Source organism: Pseudopipra pipra, chromosome 2 (genome assembly GCF_036250125.1).
Source record: "Pseudopipra pipra isolate bDixPip1 chromosome 2, bDixPip1.hap1, whole genome shotgun sequence".
Classification (NCBI taxonomy): domain Eukaryota; kingdom Metazoa; phylum Chordata; class Aves; order Passeriformes; family Pipridae; genus Pseudopipra; species Pseudopipra pipra.
The window spans coordinates 108,456,227-108,471,648 of NC_087550.1; the positions used below are offsets into that span (position 1 = coordinate 108,456,227).

At 40.3% G+C, this 15,422-nt stretch overlaps 1 protein-coding gene across 21 annotated transcripts in view; it reads right to left on the reverse strand.

The window, feature by feature from the left end:
- DMD (dystrophin) overlaps window positions 1-15,422 on the reverse strand; it is a 1,059,271-nt gene that overhangs the window by 51,063 nt on the left and 992,786 nt on the right. For all 21 annotated transcript variants that reach the window (XM_064646827.1, XM_064646828.1, XM_064646830.1 and 18 more), the window contains 4 exons: window positions 15,343-15,417; window positions 7,552-7,753; window positions 4,066-4,151; window positions 1,304-1,461 (listed from right to left, as the gene is read on the reverse strand). In XM_064646827.1, coding sequence (XP_064502897.1) covers window positions 1,304-1,461; window positions 4,066-4,151; window positions 7,552-7,753; window positions 15,343-15,417 — 521 coding nt within the window. The remainder of the gene's footprint in view (window positions 1-1,303; window positions 1,462-4,065; window positions 4,152-7,551; window positions 7,754-15,342; window positions 15,418-15,422) is intronic.

A 15,422-nucleotide genomic window follows, 5' to 3' on the forward strand; every position in this document is an offset into this window, starting at 1 on the left:
GGTCACTTTTCCTTGAGTTTTTCAACAGTGTTCTTAAGCACTGTTGCCATTCACTTGGGAAAAAGTAGAATCCAGTGAGTCCTAATTTCTGAGGAAGGTCATTTGTACAAACTTTTGACCATGAATTTGCTGCAGCATCAGTTTGTGTTAGTGTCACTTGAAAGCCCAATATGGAACTCGAGGCTTGAAAGCCACAGCTCTATTACTACACATAGTTTATGAGCATGGGTTATCCACCCAGGACACAGCCCTATAAAACATTCATTTTGAAATGGGATCAAGTACAGATTAGAATTATAAAAGGTCAAGACATGACTGATGGAAACAGGAAAATGTGAATCCTGTAGAATTAGTCTGTTAAAAGAAATTAAAAAAAATACAGAAAGCAAATATCCCATCACAACTGAAGTTAGTGATGATTTTAGAATTAGATTCTTTTCATAGTCACTGTGTGTAAGCAGTCTACTTCCAAGCATTAATATTCATCGAAAACACTTGCTGTGTTTTGCTTACAACAGAACTGAAACTACTACATAATGAAACTTGAGCAGCAGGCAAAAAACCAAGCAATCCCCCCCTTCCCCAACCAAACAAAAAATCCCTCAGGAACAGTCAGGGGATGGGAAAAGAGCTTTCTTCCATTGTAATGTAGAAGATGCATTTAGAGTTAATCACAGACCATACATTACCTCCCCTCCTCTACCTTTTCATTAAGCAGCTGTCTTCATCTTGTGCATTCTGCTGGTAGTTATGATAAGGATGAATAATTCCCATAACTCTCTTCCTCCCCAGATTAAATAATTTAAAAGTTTGAAAAAGAGCCTCCAGTTTGCTGTGCATTCCTTAACAGAGAGGACAGGAATTCTTTCAGTACTCTTTACAGAAGACTGGCATTAGCCATTCAAGGAGTGGAAGGAGCTCATCCAGCACTCCTCGCCCCTAGACAGCACTGCAGGCAGTGCCTATCGCTCCCCTGGGCACCTGGCTGTCACTGGCATGAACATGCCCAAAATTTAGATTAGCCACTGCTGTTCACCTACATGGCAGCAATAAACAGTGATCTAACTGCTGGAAATAGAAAACTGTAAAACCAGGAGTTGCTGTAACAAAGACTTAAACTGTTTGCAGGGTTCAGTTACAATATAAGCCCTGACAACAATTATCTGCTGTCTGAGCTAATTCAAATGCACCTCGTCAAAGGAACGGCTTAATACACCGACGAACACCAACGACCACAGTACCCTAATCCTTCTAGATTTTCCATCCTGTTCAGAAAATCCACAGTGAGAAAACATGAACTTACAAACTGGAAGCAGCTTCTGACGCTGGGCTCGATGTTGCTGCCCCCGAAGGAGGCCACTTCCCCCAGCTGCCGCGGGATCTGGATGGAGTCGTGCAGCAGCAGCCCCAGCCGGCGCTGGTCACAGAAGCCAGTGGAGCTCGCCACTTGCTTGAACAGGTCTGGAGGAAGGAAAAGGACCCCAAAGGTAAAGAATCACTACCAGGATGTGCCAAAGTAGCGCAGAAGTTTGCATCATTTCAAAGGCTCACAGGCACAGCAGTCAACAGCCTTGGTGGACATGAACATAAACATGTCTTTGTTTCGGCTGCTTCTCTTCCCAAAAACACTGTTGTTTTCCTATGAAACATGCAATCTAGTGATAACTTCTAATAGTGTTACTGGCTTGTATTGCACCTGGCAAGAAAGGCCATTCTAAGACAGCACCTGTGACATTATGGATGATAGAAGCTGTAACTCTGTAACACAACTAATCAGACAACAATCTCTGAGCTACAACATAGATTTTTAAAAATATTTTTTAACAGTAAAATAATTTCATACAACATAAAGCACCCTTTTCAATTCTTAGCAATCAATGTAAAACTCAGAGAATCCATTTCTCCTTTGGATGAGTTGAAATGATAAACAAGAGCTCCCTAACTTTGATATATCATAATCTTTTAATTCAAGAGAATTTCTAAAATAAAATAAAAAAATTACAGTATGACAGAACCTGCCATCCATCAGGAATATTAATATGATATTAATTTTTAACTTCTGAAGTGAAATGTCACTTGAAGCTATGTTCTGTTACCGCAGTATTCTGGAAAAAAATCCTTACAGGACAGAATTATTATCACCTCATAAGATCAATTCAATTTGGTGGGAAATAGTTATACTATGTATACATTGAGGAGGTTATAGAATTTATATTAATAAGAAAAACCAGGCTAGCTTTTACTGAAATATTTATTTGGTAACATCTCTGTTGACAATACATTGCCTGAATAAATTCTCCTTACTTTTCAAACAGTAAAAAAAAGAGCAAAAGAAGACTAGAATAAAATAATGCTCTTTTTTTGGAGCCACCTTAATATTTCATGCAACACAAGGGATGCAATTATAAAGGTGTTTCAGCACTACTCAAGGTAACTTTCCTAGTGTTGCTTTGACACCTGTTTTCTTCTAAAGGTATAAAGAAATGGATAGAGAAAGGATTATATTTTAATTACATGAATTTCACTGTCGCAAAGTCTAGTTTTATAATAAATCATTTTGGGATGTAACCTTCCATCACCTCTGCAAGCCTGAAGACTTGTGCTCTAACACAACTAACTCTGCTCTGCTGCACAAATGCGGGAAAAAATTTTAAGGGCTGCAACTCATTGCATACTTGCAGCCATATTAACTGCAACTGCACTACGACCTCAGCATGGATGGCAAAGTCAGACCACAGCCTGACAGGCACAATTCCTTCCTCTCCCACAATTATTCAGCTTTTGATTTCCCCATCATTAAAACATTAAGTGTCCTATAACCTCGAGAAGGTTATAGGACACATCATAGGTTATGCATTACCGTGCATACACACTGCAGGAGAATCGAAAATATGAATAAATGTTTTCCTTTATAACTTTGACAATCCTCAATGAAATACCATTTTGAAAAATACCTGTGCAGAGTAATTTTCTTAAAAGATTTTCTGAATATTTTTTCACAACACCCACATAGAACATCTAGAAATCTAAACTGTGACATTCATTGTGATTGCCCTAAAATCTGATCCAATTATACATAGTTATGCATAGACTCTGTTGTTGGTACTGTCTCTTTTCTCTTTAGAGTTCTTCAGCTTTAATCAGTAAAGAATGAAAGATAACAATTGATGAAGAACTGCTATGGCATTCGGTCAAATCCTAAAGGTCGGTTTTTAGCAGTACTTTTAAATGTATGAATGAGTGATACTAGTTAATTTAATAAAAAAGTTACTCTTGAGAATTACATTTATCAGTTCTTTTTTGGATCCTAGTCTCATTAATGAACTGATTCATTATTCAGGTAAGAATAAGACTTCTAGTGGAATTTTTTCTAGTATTTCGTCTATTAAAATATGCATAATTTGCATGCCTTTAGTATTTATTTAATGGTAGCAACTATATTTAAACACAATGTACATAATAAGACTGATCACAATGTGAAAAACATTTTAAAAAGTTAATGTATTTGAAAATAGTGTAATGCAAGTGTCCTGTAGACATGCATTTTTGTGTATGAAGGTGTACCAAACCAGTGGTCTCCAAAAAGGGATTCTTGTGCCCCAGGGAGTGTTCAAAACAATCCATTAGGTTGCAGTATGGAAATATTTTTTGGTGCTATTAAATAGATAAAATTAAAATTTTCAAAATAGTGTTTATTTAATCTTTATCACATTCCTTCTAGCATTTTATTTTTTGCATGCTCTATAATGCAGACAATATATTAATACACTGGTACATGTATATAATTTATAAATAGATATGCATCTATTGGAAGTGCATGTTCAAAAATTTTTTACTGGTAGGAGTGGGATCAAAAATATTTGGAGACCACTGTGCTAAACTACCTAAAATCATACTAAATAGATAACTTAAGTAAAAGGTGGAACAAATTAACACACTTTGCATCCAGAATATCTAAAACTATTACTTGTTGTATGCTATTTAAATGTTTATGCAATAAATAAAAGGACGAATAAAACAAGAATATAAACGTAAGGTAAAACCAAAACAATTAGACTGACTTACATCTATATTTATCTTCCAGGTGTGCTTTACAAAGGGATACAACACCAGTTTTGAAAGATAAGACACGGATCCTTCCTGTTCGACCCCTAATGGAAAAGAAACACTGGCTGATAACACGATCCATTCATACCATAATTTGTTTACTGTAACCAAGTTCACAGCAGTACTGTGTGCCTTCCTAAATTAAGTCCCACAGAGAATCACGCTGTAGAGCACAAGCTGGGCAGTTGTTAGGTAAGCCAGAAACGAAATATAAAATATAGTTGTGGCTTCATAGGCATAGTTGAACTGGACTGTACTGTTGTACCAATTTCTATCAGAAATAATTCCTCATCCCCTTTGTTTGGGCAAAAATGAGTGAAAAGCCTTTACCCTATGCTTATTTGAACAGGCTTCTCTATGAACTGCTGCTGAGCAATTCTCAGAGAAGATGAGGTCCCTGACAGAACAGCAAACCAGCCCCTTTGCTGAAGACAATACAGCTTCACTTTCACTAGAAATGTGATGTAGCAGTTGCTTTTAGGAAGTCTTTGCTTATTGTCTGTCAGCCCTGCCCTGACTTGTTGAAAAGGCAACAGGGAGCCAAGCACAAAAAGCAGCCTCTGCCAGCAGGGTGTAGTAACAGAGACACTTGCAAGACATTCACGTGAATGATGAGACTTGCCTAGAAATCACAGCAGGCAGGGAGGCATGGCAAGGCAGTTATGCCATTAACACCACGGTGTGGTGTCTGAGCTCCTCCTCGCAGCGCTCAAACCTGTCCTGTGCAGTGCCATGGGCTGGAACACTCACTCCAGTCAGTCCCCCCTGCTGCCTCTGGTGAGCCTCCCCCTCACACTCACTCCTGCCTTGTAACATGCCCATGCTACTACTTTTGCTTTTTAATGTGACTGTGAGAACATCCTCCTCTGAGCTGCAGGCAATGCAGTGACAAACCTTCACATCTTCTCTCAGTCATCTGGTTTAACTCAATTTACTTCCAGTTGCTGGCTTCCCCCCTCAGACTTTTATTTCTGATGGCATTTCAAATTTGTAACATCTATTGCAAATGAAGACATATACAAAATAGGAAGCTAGTGCCTAAAACCAACGTTTTTGAAGCAGAGCCTTAACAGCTTTGAAGCATCACCAATCAGATCACCACTGGGAGTAAGATAAATCATACAGAGGCATGCCGTGGTCATGCATCAGGCTGCACCATTCCACAAAGATGCAAGTTGTCTTTTTAATCCTATGAAAGAGTTGGGGAGCCAGTGGTGCTCATTTACCCACACATCTCCTCTGCAAATCCTATAAAAGGTGCAGACACAAACTGGCAGACAAAGCCAAATTTAGAATTTGCTACCTTTTACTAAAGAATCTTGTGTTTTCCACCACAAATAAGCACTTGTTGTTTACCTATGCTTTCCACACTCCACTCCTCTTACTCCTCTCCCTCAAATCTTTTCCAAATTAATTATAATCTGTGCCCTGAGAAACTCCTCCTGATGAATACCAGGCTCATGCAAATTATACAAGAGAAGAATGTAGAATGATGATTTCTCTGCAAGGCATATTAAATTGAAACTTGTATGAATCATGAGTTGTTCAGTTCACTCTCCTCTCCTCCCAAGTCAAACCAATAATTTAGCATGCTACTGCAAATGAGCATGAGTGACTGATCAATTAAAACAAATTCGAAACGAGCTGGATTTGCAGAGATGTGCCCATAATTAGATCAGTCATTGACTGTGAATTTGATTAATATCTTTACAAATGACAGTTTTCAATTATAAGAAAAGTAAAGATTCAGTACATTTAATTAAATGTCTCCGGTACTGCTAAGCACTTCGGTTGATCTCTGCCTATTAAGTTTACAATGAAAACTAAACACGTGCAACCCCAAGGTCATCTCTCTTACCAGTGTAATTCAAACTTGAATTTAGGTAAAATAGCTACAAGCTTTCCTCATGCATAAAACACCTCTGTGTTTCATTGTGTCCTGCAATGTGCAGCTCCCTAGCACACCCAGGGAACTGCCTTGGAGGCAGACAATTATAATTTCTAATGTTGTACTTGCAGTACAGTGCAATGTGAAGAAAACCAGACTGGACATGGCAAATCTAAACCGGACAGTTCAGCTTAGGAGCAGCCTGTGAAATGACCTTTAGTTCCCTCTCTGCTTCTGATGTGGCTGATATAGATTAACATCCCTAGCACATCATTTTTGTTTTTCACAAACTGGGTGTCTTCGTTTATATGTTATTTACGGTTGATGATAACACAGGAGTGGATCAGAGTTCTGTGAAAGCTAAAGCAGATTAAAGAAATAAAACCTGGCTCTTAAATGAATATAGTCCCATTCTGCACTGGTACACCACAAGAAATATAATGTAATCTGGGTAATCCACTTCACAGGGTACTGCAGATGCTGCAGAGGATGTCACAAACAACTGGCTTATTGGAGGTGACCCTGCAGGAAAACAGTATCTGTACAAATCTGTATTTTTTTTTTTTTTTTGCAGGTGATCACTGAAGATCCAGTGCTGGACAGAATAACGATATTATGCCACTTCACTTCAGTATCAATGGAAATATCAATGGAAATACAGTAATTGTTCCATGTCCTTCCATTTCTACAGGTAAATGTTTATTCTGCCACAGTGATGAGCTGAAAGTGGCTGATAAAAACCTTAAAAATGCAAATAATAGACTCTCAATGACATTTTTTTCACTAAATTCACCAAATAAAAATATAATGGCTTATTCTAAAATTAGCTTACAAACGTGTATTGGAATTTGCCTATGCACTATGAGCAACATCATTAACCCACTGAATAGGAAAACCCATAAATTTTGTTCAGGTACATTTAGTCTGTTGTATTTACACTTATAGGTACAATTTTTAAAATTGAATTTTGAATTAAGTATTTCTCAAATCTCCTGACTGCTAAGGGTTGTAAGCACATTAGATTAGAGATAAGCCTCTTCCATCTTTGAACGAGAATGACAGAAAAGTATAGAAAATTGACATATTTGATGAGGTTTAACACCAGAAGTACAGCCACATACAATAATTTATATGATGATGTCCATTCTGTTGCTTCTTGATAATTCTCTTAAATTTCTTTATCTAAATAAATTAAAAAGCCACACAAAGCCATGACCTACTGAGGACATGCAGTCACAGAACTGGCTTGAACACACATATTGGTCTGAACATAGAAATCTGCTTAAAAAGTTCTGTTTTCCAGCTCTCTCACTGCTTTGCTTAATAAATCTAGGATTGTAAGCCTAAGCAAGGGCTCTATTGATTCGGCTAAATGCAGCCATTAAACCATTAGGCTTATTAGGTTTATTAAACTTTCACTTCAACTACCCTCTTTTTCAGCTCCAAGTCATCCATGTTATAACGAGGCAGAGGAGCTCGTTGCCCCTTCCCCCCTTCCCCACTCCTGCTATTGGGAAAGCTCCCGAGCACCCCCAGTCCAGAGCACCCAGACATACGTGTCGTAGACATTCAGCAGCCAGTTGAGGCACATGTCCACACAAAGGGGAACAGTGACCAGGTTATTGTGCTCTTGTTCCAGTCGATCGTAAATGGTGGTCAGGCAGTTAATGATCTGCAGAATATCCATCGGCTGGTCATTTTGTTTGAGGTTGTGCTGGTCCAAGGCATCACATGCAGCAGACAGACTCAGGAGATCCACTGTTAGAATAAAAAAAATAAATCACCATAAAGAGTGAAGAGAAACAGTGGTTGTATTACCCACGTCCAAGAAGTAAATAGCACACTTTATTTGGCTTACGTGCTGGGCCAGAGGACATTTTATGTCCTCTGAAAGTCACATGCAAAACTAGTTTCAAGACTCCTGCAAATGCACTGTTTATTCAGCTATGGCCTTAGAGACCAGAGTGTATGTTTCATTTTTAGCTGTAAAGTACCCATTAGGATCTTTGATCCTATGGAAATATTATACATAAATTACTATGTAAGTCAAAATTATATATTTCATGCTTTATGTTCCTACAGATAGGCTAATATTTGATTACTGCATTCACCAAGTGTGCTCTCGACATAGTACAGGTCATCAGCTTTACTGAGATGTGCTGTCCATTTCTTACACAAGTTCAGAGATCTTAACCGAACCAAACTCCACAAGGAATACACAAACAAAGAACAACTGAACTGCGATTAACCTCTCTGTTACTTTTCGCTCTGGTGAGAACAGGGAAAAGAAGGTTCCAGAAACATTAAATGGCCTGGTTTATTATTTCTTAATTAAATTTATCAATTTTTAATTCTGAAGAGCATTTACAGTTATAAAAACCTTTATGATATTAAAGAGTAAGACACATTTAAATATATTAGTCAACATACAACTGAGTTTTTTGTCACAGACATTTAAAAACTTGGTTTTCATTCCAATTTAAGTCAGTTGTGTTTTGAAATTAGGATGTCCAAGGCAAAACAGCTCTTAACCTCTGCATACTAATATCACCAGGAGCATCACACTTAGGGGGACACAAAATTATGGGATCCCCTTACAAAGTAAAACAGGAATAAGAACAAAGGAAATCAGAAAAATGAGAGATCTTGACACAGGTCTTCCTGCTGCCACATGAAAACCCTTTGCAACTCCTTGCAGTGAATTTCCAGAGTGTGAGCAATGGGGATGTTAAAAGCCCAGATGCTGTTAATCCTGCTCATACCATGAGCAGTCATAAAGTGCAGCATGATTCAATATGACCCAAGGGAGCAGCATCTGGTCCAAAATGAACTGCCCAAAATCATCTATGAAATTCTTCACAAAACTGGAAAATAAATTGACCCAACTGCAAGACCAGTTTTTCTCTCATTGGAATAAAAATGTGCTCCTTGAGTTCCAGTAAGCAACATCTTAATGTCAAGAAACCTCCATAATGTGCAGAGGCTAAACTCAGAATACCATACAGGAATTTTTTTAGAACTTGATCCTGTTTAAGGGTACATTTGCCAAATTCACACCTGAGTATCCTATTTTACAAGTATGAAACTGCCCCTTTGATGGCCTAGTGGGAGATGAGAAATACCTGAGCTGCCCACAGGGCTGCTTGGTTATGCTGCATGGACAGTATGCTGAGATTTCATAATTGCCAGAAGAATTTCAGGAGTACACATTTCATTGGAAATCAATAGGGACTTACTTCTGCTACTAAATCCCTTAAGCACTTTTGAAAATTTCATCCTCTGGGGCCTGACATACCTAGTGCTAGACTGAATAAGGAAAGCTCAGAATGCTATCCCTATTATTAAACCAAGAAATTTAACTTTGAATCTATGATTTTGTGCAGGGGTTTATCGGAACTTTAGCTTTTTTCACATTAGCATATAGATATTTATTAAAAGAAAGTATTTTGGAATATTATGTTTAATCTAGTAGCATACAAGGTATAGCTATTCTAAGGTCACTGTTATATCCCACAAAAGCATCAGACCCATTCCTGAGAGTCTCAGAAAGATACTTTTCTTCTAAGAATTTATCAGTCAAATTGAAAATAGAGCACAGCCCTCTCAACACCTATAACTCTGAGCTTTAGACTGAACTCTCAGTTCCTTTGAGACTACGAATCAATGGTAATTAAATGAACCCCTCAGGCATCTGACTGACAGCTTAATTATATATGCAGCTACTGCTAAACATGGGTCATTCCACTTTGTGAAAGCTTTTCCCACTAATAAGCAGCATATTCTGAAAAGCCTTTCAGCCCACTCTTCATCAACCTCCTGTCCTATCCTGAAGTTAATAATACATGATCATCTCCTAACAAGCAGAAAGTACTTGCCACTACGCTCTGCTTTAGGGAACCTCTTTTAATGGGAAAAAGGAAGGCTCTGGCCTTGGCCACATTAAGCTCCCTCTGCATCTTTCCCACCAAGACTTAAGGAATGTGGAGGGGTCCTCTCCCAGAGGATGAAACTACGTATTTCTTTCCTAAAAGCAAATATAGAGGTCCCATGAATGACCAACTTTCAAAAGACAAGCTCCACAGTCAGATAGGTATCGAAGAGTTGAATATTTGGTGCCAGTCAGTGATTTGAAAAGCCTTAATTGAAATAAACCATACCACTTAATGCTTTGCATTTTTTGTGGGTTATCTGCCACTCTTTTTTCTATTTAAAATCCCAAAACTGACTCCAAAATTTGTGTGAGCAGTGGCTTTTGGATTATTTTCAAGTCTAAGTCCTTTATACAAATACTTCTTTGGCCTCTAAGGCAATATAGAAAACATTAAGATGTTTGTAACTAGATACCAACCCATGGCCAGACTGCAGGAAAAGGCAAAAAGACAACCTGGAATAAGTAACCAGCTGAAGGACAGAAGTGACAATTAACAGGTGAAGAAAGTACACTGTGGAGGGCACAAGCTGAACTTAGAGAAAACTCAACATATGGCTGGTGATAAAAAGTATTAATGGTCTTCCCAGAACACAAATCATCTCTTCTCTAACCTGCTGCTGTTGGTTGATACATTAAAAAATGTGTTTAATCTAGCCTGTACAAAATTAAAGGAAAAAAGACCCCTAACAGAAGTTCTTGGATACTTTCTTTTGCTGCATCTCCAAGAAAAGTTTGTGAATACATCCCATTTTATTGAGATCACAATGTTGTGATGTGGTTTGCACTTGAAGATCAGATCTTTAAAAGTAGCAAAACAAGAAAGTCATCATGCTTTGATGTGATTATCAAAGGAAAACATACATTTAAAAAAACCCTGGTGCAACCTGGCATGCTCACAATAATTTCAAAGGTTGGGATGATAGGAGTCATACACTAGATTCTTCTAAGGTAACACAGTACACAAGCATTTATTTGTTAAGAATTGCCATTTTCTATATTCTTCATTAGGTTTATCCTCATGTCTTAATGTTCATTGGGCTGATTTCCGAACTGAAAAGAACTCAAGTCTAAGTATAGTTTTTTGAAAAAATGTTTCTATTCTTGCCACTGAGAAATAGGCTGTATCTTTATTTCTGCAGGCCTTCGACTGTGCACACATTTTTAGAGTGCTCCTCAGTAGACAAAACTGCTCTGCTTTCTACGAAGTTTGCAGAAAAGAATATATAAAATCCTGCAATTTTAAAACTGAAATGAAGAGAGCTGAAAGCTGCACCTACTGCAAGTGGGATTTTGGTTTTGTGTAGGCGTAGGAGCCCTGAAATCCAGCACTGCGCTCTAATTCTACTAGTGCCAAAATGCAGGAAAAGTATTTTGTAATGAGTTGAGGTTTTTTTTTTTTTTTCAACTAATTAAACTTAGTTCACAAGCGACACTGAAATGATAGAATACACAAATACAATGATGGTGTCTCCAGGCAAAAATATTTGTAAGAACAAAGGCTGCTAACCAAATTCCTTAAATACTTCTCCTTAGATACAAGTATGAAGAATGTGCTAGAGTAATCAGTGTCAGCACCACTGCACGTCTCTGAAAGCATCAATTCTCTGAAAATTTACCTAAGTGTAACCTCAAGAGATGAACTGACTGCAGCGCATAATTACAATTCCACACGGCAAAGCTGTAGCAGGTCGACTGACCCTGGCTGGATGCCAGATACCCACCAAAGCTGCTCTGTTACTCCCTTGTTCAGCTGGACAGGGGAGGGAAAATACACAGAAAGGCTCATGGGTCGAGATAAGGACAGTGAGATATCACTCACCAGTTACCATCACAGGCAAAACAGACCTGACCTGGGGGAATTAACTGAATTCATTACCAAGCAAATCAGAGCAGGATAATGAGAAATAAATCTTACATCTTAAAACACATCCCTCAACCCCTCCCTTCTTCCCAGGGTCAACTTCACTGCCAAATTCTCTACCTCCTCCCCTGCAGCGGTGCAAGGGAACAGGGAATGGGGGCTGTGTCAGTTCATCACGTTGCTTCTGCCACTGCTTCCCCCTCAGAGGGAGGATTCCTCACACTCCTCCCTTGCTCCAGTAAGGGGTTCCTCCCACAGGAGACAGTCCTCCATGAACTGCTCCAACGTGAATCCTTCCCACAGGCTGTAGTTCTTCACAAGCTGCTCCAGCATGGGTCCCTCCCACTGGATGCAGTCCTTCAGGACCAGACTACCCAGTGCGGGTCACCTCCATGTGGTCACCAGTGCTGCCAGCAAACCTGCTCCAGCATGGGCTCCTCTATAGGGGTCCAGAGGTCTGCCAGGAGCCTGCTCCAGCATGGGCTTCACAGGGGGTCACAGTCTCCTTCAGCAACCCACCTGCTCTGGCATGGGGACTTCCATGGGCTGCAGGTGGATATTTGCTCCACTGTGGAGCTCCATGGCTGGCAGGGCCATGGCCTGCCTCACCATGGTCTTCCTCACAGGATGCAGGGGAATTTCAGCTCTGGCACCTGGAGCACCTCCTCCCCCCTCCTTCTCCACTGACCCTGGCATATGAGGGCTGTTGCTCTCATATATCCTTACTCCACTTTCCCACCTGCTGTTGCACAGCAGTTTTCTCCCCCACCTTTCTCAACTACATTATCCCAGAGGCGCTACCCTGATGGGCTTGACCTTGGCCTGCCCCAGGTCCATCTCGTAGCCAGTTGGCATTGGCTCTGTCAGACACAGGGTAAGTTTCTAGCAGCTTCTTACAGAAATCATCCCTGTAGACCCCTGCTATCAAAACCTGGCCAGGCAAACCCAATAGAAAAGTCAAGATGAGTCCAGAATTATCTAATGGTGGGAAGCAGATATTGAAAAACACCTGAAGGACAATACACGGTCATCTGCCACAGCTAGCATGGGTTCATGTGGGAAAGCCCTGCTTAACAAACCTAATTTCCTTTTAGGACAAGCCAACTCACCTAGCTGACCAAGCAAAAAACAGTTGATGTACTCTTTTAGGATTTCAGTAAAGCTTTTGATACTGTCTCTCAATATCCTTCTGGACAAAACGTCCAGCACACAGCTGGATAAACACATCATGTGGTGGGTGAGCAATTGGCTCACGGGTCAAGCACAGAGGGTGACAGTGAATGGGGTGACATCAGTCTGGCACCCTTTCACTAGTGGGGTTCTGCAGGGCTCCAATCCAGGGCCAGTGTGCCTCAACATCTTCCTAAACGACTTCAACACAGGACTTGACGGTATACTAAACTTGTTGATGACACTAAATTGAGAGGAGCTACTGACTCCCTGGAAGGCAGGGAGGCCCTGCAGAGAGACCTTGACAAATTAGAGGGCTGGGCAATCAACCAACTGCATGATGTTTAACATGGGCAAGTGCTGGATTCTGCACCTGGGATGGGGCAACTCTGGATGTACATACAGAGGGGGAAATGAGAGGCTGGAGAGCAATGTCATGGAAAGGGACCTGGGGGTTGAATATGAGTCAGCAGTACCTTGGCAGCCAGAAGGGCCAACTGTGTCCTGGGGGCATCAGGCAAAGCATCGCCAGCCAGTCAATTGTCCCGCTCTGCTCTGCCCTGGTGCGGCCTCACCTTGACTATTGGGTGCAGTTTTGGGCAAACACAATATTAAGCTCTTAGAGAGCATCCAAAGGAGGGCAACGAAGATGATGAAGGGCCTGGAGGGGAAGCTGTATGAGCAGTGGCTGAAGACAATTGGTCTGTTCAGCCTGGAGGAGACTGAGGGGAGACCTCATCACACAACTTCCTCGTGAGGGGAAGAGGAGGGGCAGGCACTGATCTCTTCTCTTTGGTGACTAGTGACACAACCTGAGGGAATATAAAGCTGTGTCAGGGGAGATTTAGGTTGCATATTATGAAAAGGTTTTTTACCCAGAGGGTGGTTGAACACTGGAACAGGCACCCCAGGGAAATGGTCACACTAGCCGGTGGTAGCACCAGGCTTGCCAGAATTCAAGAAGCATTTGAAAAATGCTCTCAGGCACATGATGTGATTCTTGGGGCTGTCCTATGCAGGGCCACGAGCTGGACTTCAATGATTCTTCTGGGTTCCTTCCAGCTCAGGATATTCTATAATTCTAATACAAATAAAATGGAATGCAAAGTTTTGCACTTCCAGTCATAAAAACCTGTTACGAGTTACACTTGTGCACTGCCAGCTAGTGAAACTTGCAATTCCAAAAATTTTAGTTTCTTACTTCAGTGCTGCACTAATTATGAATAATTTTTTCACTGCATGTCACTTCGGTTTTCCTTATACCAGATGTCTACAGTAAGTGTGGCAGAAGTGCTGTGCCATGGAAAGATATCTCTATTTCTGATCATCATAATTCCTTCTTTGTCACTGCATTAATGTTGAAATCTGTCATTACAAAAGTTTGCACCTATTGTTTATTTTTTCCTCTTTTTTTTCTTGTTTTTTTATACATTCAGAAATTCAGTCTGTTCTTTAGTGGAATTCATCCATGCTTATAAAGCCTAAAAGTAAACATACACAAAAATACCGAGGTTTGACACAGTTCCAGAAAGCATGTGAGCACAAAGCCAAACTAGAGATAAATCAACAGTTGAGACATTTGCAACTGTGTCAAGACATTTAACCCTGTAATTAAATGCCAGACAGTGAATGTTAAAATATTTTAATAATCCTCCGAATTGGACTGCCTGATAAACTGCTTGTTTTGGCAACTGACTGGCTTAACAAGAAAACTCTGAGCAAATTATTTAGCTATCAGGTTACAATAAGCTGAAAAGGAAATGTAACTCCAGTGACAAGTAGAATACCATACGGCAGTTGGGAGAATTAAAGTGTTAGAACATGCACACCACTAATGTACAGCTGATGAGAGACTTCTCAACACAAACGAAAGCTGGGGAAAAATGAAGCTAAATGTTTATTGTGATGATCTCATTTAAAGGCAATAACCCCTCAGGGCTCAAGATTCAACTTAACAAACCATTAGTAACTCCAGCTCTAGAGCAATTATTTCACCCAGGCTCTCACTGTTCACAATACACTACAATTGCATTCCTCTCCACTGTAGAGCTGTGGTTGACACAGGACATGGCTTCACTACTGAGCACAGTGAAAATACTTAGCTAAAGAGTGTAAAGGTAAGAAATATGTAGGGGATGTTAAGTTTTCTTTCTGATCCGCTGCTCTGTCTTACAAGGGACAGATCTGCATATCCCCAGCACTTTGGTTTTGCAAGGATCATACAAACTGAAGGCAGCAAAGACCCTTCAGGTGAGAGGTTTCCATGCACCAGGCAGAGCAGGGGTATGTGTGGGAGCACTTTTCTGCTTCTGAGAGCTGTGAACAAACTCGTGCATCGGTCATGAAGCCTTCCTGGCAGCAGGTGAGGCACAGACAGATACTCACAGCAGAGGGCTTTCTGCAGCCTGCGGAGTTTCATGGCAGTCCTGTACGCCGAGAACCTGACGTTGTTCAGGTCAGCTGTA